Source organism: Herpailurus yagouaroundi, unplaced genomic scaffold (assembly GCF_014898765.1).
Source record: "Herpailurus yagouaroundi ecotype Mexico unplaced genomic scaffold, PumYag 530, whole genome shotgun sequence".
Lineage (NCBI taxonomy): Eukaryota > Metazoa > Chordata > Mammalia > Carnivora > Felidae > Herpailurus > Herpailurus yagouaroundi.
This window is the reverse complement of record NW_024412747.1, coordinates 6,985,629-6,989,117: the sequence shown is the minus strand read 5'-3', so window position 1 is coordinate 6,989,117 and position 3,489 is coordinate 6,985,629. Positions and strand designations below refer to the sequence as shown.

Sequence of the window (3,489 nt, the reverse complement as noted above, 5' to 3'; positions counted from 1 at the left end):
ACATGTTCTGTCTCTCTCTCTCTCTCTCTCTCTCTCTCTCAAATAAATAAATAAACTTTTTAAAACATGGGGGTACCTGAGTGGCTCAGTCGGTCAAGTGTCCAACTCTTGTTTTTGGCTCACGTTACGATCTCACGGTTCGTGAGTCTGAGCCTTGCGTTGGGCTCAGCGCTGACGGGTCAGCACCTGCTTGGGATTCTCTCTCTCTCCCTCTCTCTCTCTGCCCCTCCCCTGCCCATGCTCTATCTCTCTCAAAAGAAATAAATAAATAACATTTAAAAAAGGGGTAAATCTAGAGCAGGTCTGACATCTGTGATGCTCACAAATTGGCGAAGGCAGAGAGACAGAGGTGGTCATTCCACACTGGAGATCACCAATCAGCAAAGGCAGGAAGAGGGGTTCCTGAGGAAGGGGTTAGTCTGGAGGCGACGGAGGGTCCAGTGAACCACGGCCTCGGACTCCCCGGTGAAGGGGCTCCGGCCCAAAGCAACATGCAAAAACCAGTCTGGGATACACGCACACACACCCAGGACGCTCCCTTACCTTTCCCGTAGAAGAACTTGCGGTAATAATAGGCCCCAAGGTCAATGTGCTCTATGATGTAGCGCTTCACTTTCTCCCGGTGGATGGGCTGGTTCTCCCTCGGCACTTCCAGGACCGACACACCGGCGTTCGTGCAGTGGGAGCTCAGAGAGGACTCGAAGGAGCAGCCCTCCCCGGAGCTGAACGAAGACGAGCTGGCCCTGGAAAGGGCGATCCTCCTGTCGCCTTCCCCGCCAGTCTCGTTCCGAAAGTAAGGACAACTCAGGACGAGCTCGTTGCTTTTCCCGTCTCCCTCGTCAGCATCCAGGTTCTCCTTGGAGTTGAGGTCCTCCTTGCTCCCCAGAGGGGACTCGCAGTTGCCGGTCTGGCCCGCCGGCATCTGAGTCTGGGACGCCGCAGAGGCCCCGGTGGTGATGTTTTTCCGCTTCCCCACGTTGGCCCTCGTAGCCATGGCTTCGTTGATATTAAACAAAATGCTCTGGACGTCATAATGTGCAAAACACCGCTGACAATTCCAAGGGCGGACGCCCCGCTCCAGGCGACCATCTTCCGGGTCACACGTGAACTTGAACGTTTCATGTTCACTTTTAACAGTTCGCAGCTTCCGGAAGAGGGACGTCTCCACCGACTCCGACTTTAACCTCCGTTTGAAAGGTTTGTCCCTGTCTCTCCCCATGAGGAGGGCACTGTCCATGTAGTCTAATCCTGAGATGCGGACAAATTCTCCCCTGGATATCTGTGCTGCCGCGTGGAGGCTAGGAGAGATTGCAGGATCGCAGGGGAAACACTCAGGGAACCCAAAAGGGGCCATCGCTTTGTGGTCGTAATTCTCTACTCGGTACCCTCTGAGCATAGCAAAGAAGTTCTCGCCAGATAAGCCCTGCCGGTCAATGGAAGACGTGCTCCCGTACTCTCGGTGGAGGGCCGCCCCGGTGTTGGGGTTCACTGCATTTTGGTCTAAGACGTCTTCAGCATCGATGTCACTGATGGTGACATCGCTGTTGCTTCTCTGCCTTATGGGGTGCAGCCCTCTTTGAGGAGAGTGAACAAAGATGTCCCCGATGGTGTACTTCGCCTCCACAAAGTCTAGATCGAGCTTCTCTTCTTGCTGACCGTCGCTCTGGTCGCTTTGCCCGTTGTGCGTGATGGACGTGACGCTTTCGTAGCTGGTCTGAGACCGGCTTTCCCACAGCGCCTTGCAGGTCAGCTCCTTGGAGCAGTCTTTCTTGGGAGGCCACTCACACACTCTTGCTCTCACACCCATCTTGGGCACGGCTGGGGTGCCATTAGCCGGACCACCGCTCTCAGTGGAATTCGAGGCATTTAAAGAGGCGGCGGGGCCCATGTTGCCATTAATGGCTTTAAATTTTCGAGCAAAATAATCATCCGACTGCATGATTCTGGGAGGATCCTTGAACTTGGAAGAGGCCCTGCCAAGCTTGTGCTTCTCTTCTTGGGACTGCCTTGGGTCGCTCATGTCTGCCGAGGCAAGAAGCTCCAAGGCTCACCAGCAAGACTGAGGTGAAACTAATTACATTGTCATTTACGATGCGACCGTAAACGCAGATACAAAGGCTTCCTCTACAGCTGTACTTTCTCCTTTTAACCGAAAGCAAACAACATCCTCAGAGTATGGTTTTTCCAAAACCAGCTTGCTTCTCAGATGTTGAACTAATTTTGTATGCCTCTGTCCTCTTCAGGAGCATTCCTTAAGACATCTGGCCTGGAGTATTTCCTTCACCTGAATTAAAACACAGAAAACAGACAGTAGCAATTTTTGTCGCTCAAGTTCAATGCGTTCTACATAGGGTTTCTTATCGGTCCTTCTCTCCAATTTCTGCCCATCCCCAGTTCCCCCAAACGGTCATGAAGTTTCAAGTCTCTGTTGCTCACACTGCTCCTTCTCTCTGGAACATTCTGCCTTCTCGCACTACTTGGCTGGTTGGCACTTATATGCAGAATCGAGCAGTACCCTTTCCGAGAAACTTTGCCTCAGCCCACATCTGCCAAAGGGTGCTTCCTTTGTGTTCCCACAGCACCCGTGTCTACACTAATGGGAACAGATCTCTTTATACTCCTACTGGCTGGTGTATCGACCAGTCTCCTCCACCAGCTAACTTCAAGCTCCTCTCAGCCAGAAACACGCCCTTCATCTCTGTAACCAACATTATCTGTTAATGTGGCCTGGCTTAAATGAGGTAGACAAAATATTTCCATTAGTTACAAAGAGTAACACAATGGCCACGTAATTTTTTGAGTATCATTATACTTCCTTTCAAAACATGTAAACTCAAAATGTCCTTGGGGCGCCTGGGTGGCGCAGTCGGTTAAGCGTCCGACTTCAGCCAGGTCACGATCTCGCGGTCCGGGAGTTCGAGCCCCGCGTCAGGCTCTGGGCTGATGGCTCGGAGCCTGGAGCCTGTTTCCGATTCTGTGTCTCCCTCTCTCTCTGCCCCTCCCCCGTTCATGCTCTGTCTCTCTCTGTCCCAAAAATAAATAAACGTTGAAAAAAAAATTAAAAAAAAAAAAAAATGTCCAGCAGCACAAGGATCAATACCAGGCGTTCTCAATGTATTTTTAGAATACGGTCTTGCAATCGAATAAGAACCCGCCGAGATTCCTGGTGAAGTGGGAGGGAGCCTTTAAGAACTGGCTATCCAGGGGCGCCTGGGTGGCTCAGTCGGTTGAGCGTCCGACTTCCACTCAGGTCATGATCTCGCGGTCTGTGAGCTCGAGCCCCGTGTCAGGCTCCATGCTGACAGCTTGGAGCCCGGAGCCTGCTTCGGATTCTGTGTCTCCCTCTCTCTCTGCCCCTCCCCTGTTCATGCTCTGTCTCTCTCTGTCTCAAAAGTCAATAAAAAACATTAAAAAAAAAAAAAAGAACTATCTGAACGAATGTTTCTTTTTTTTTTTTAATGTTTATTTATTTTTGAGAGAGACAAAACA

General features: G+C 51.2%; 1 protein-coding gene across 6 annotated transcripts in view; it reads right to left on the bottom strand.

Moving 5' to 3' along the window:
* SIPA1L2 (signal induced proliferation associated 1 like 2) overlaps window positions 1-3,489 on the bottom strand; it is a 225,605-nt gene that overhangs the window by 108,156 nt on the left and 113,960 nt on the right. For all 6 annotated transcript variants that reach the window (XM_040464906.1, XM_040464904.1, XM_040464907.1 and 3 more), the window contains exon 3: window positions 544-2,284. In XM_040464906.1, the coding sequence (XP_040320840.1) occupies window positions 544-2,020 (1,477 nt within the window). In that variant the 5' untranslated portion in view covers window positions 2,021-2,284. The remainder of the gene's footprint in view (window positions 1-543; window positions 2,285-3,489) is intronic.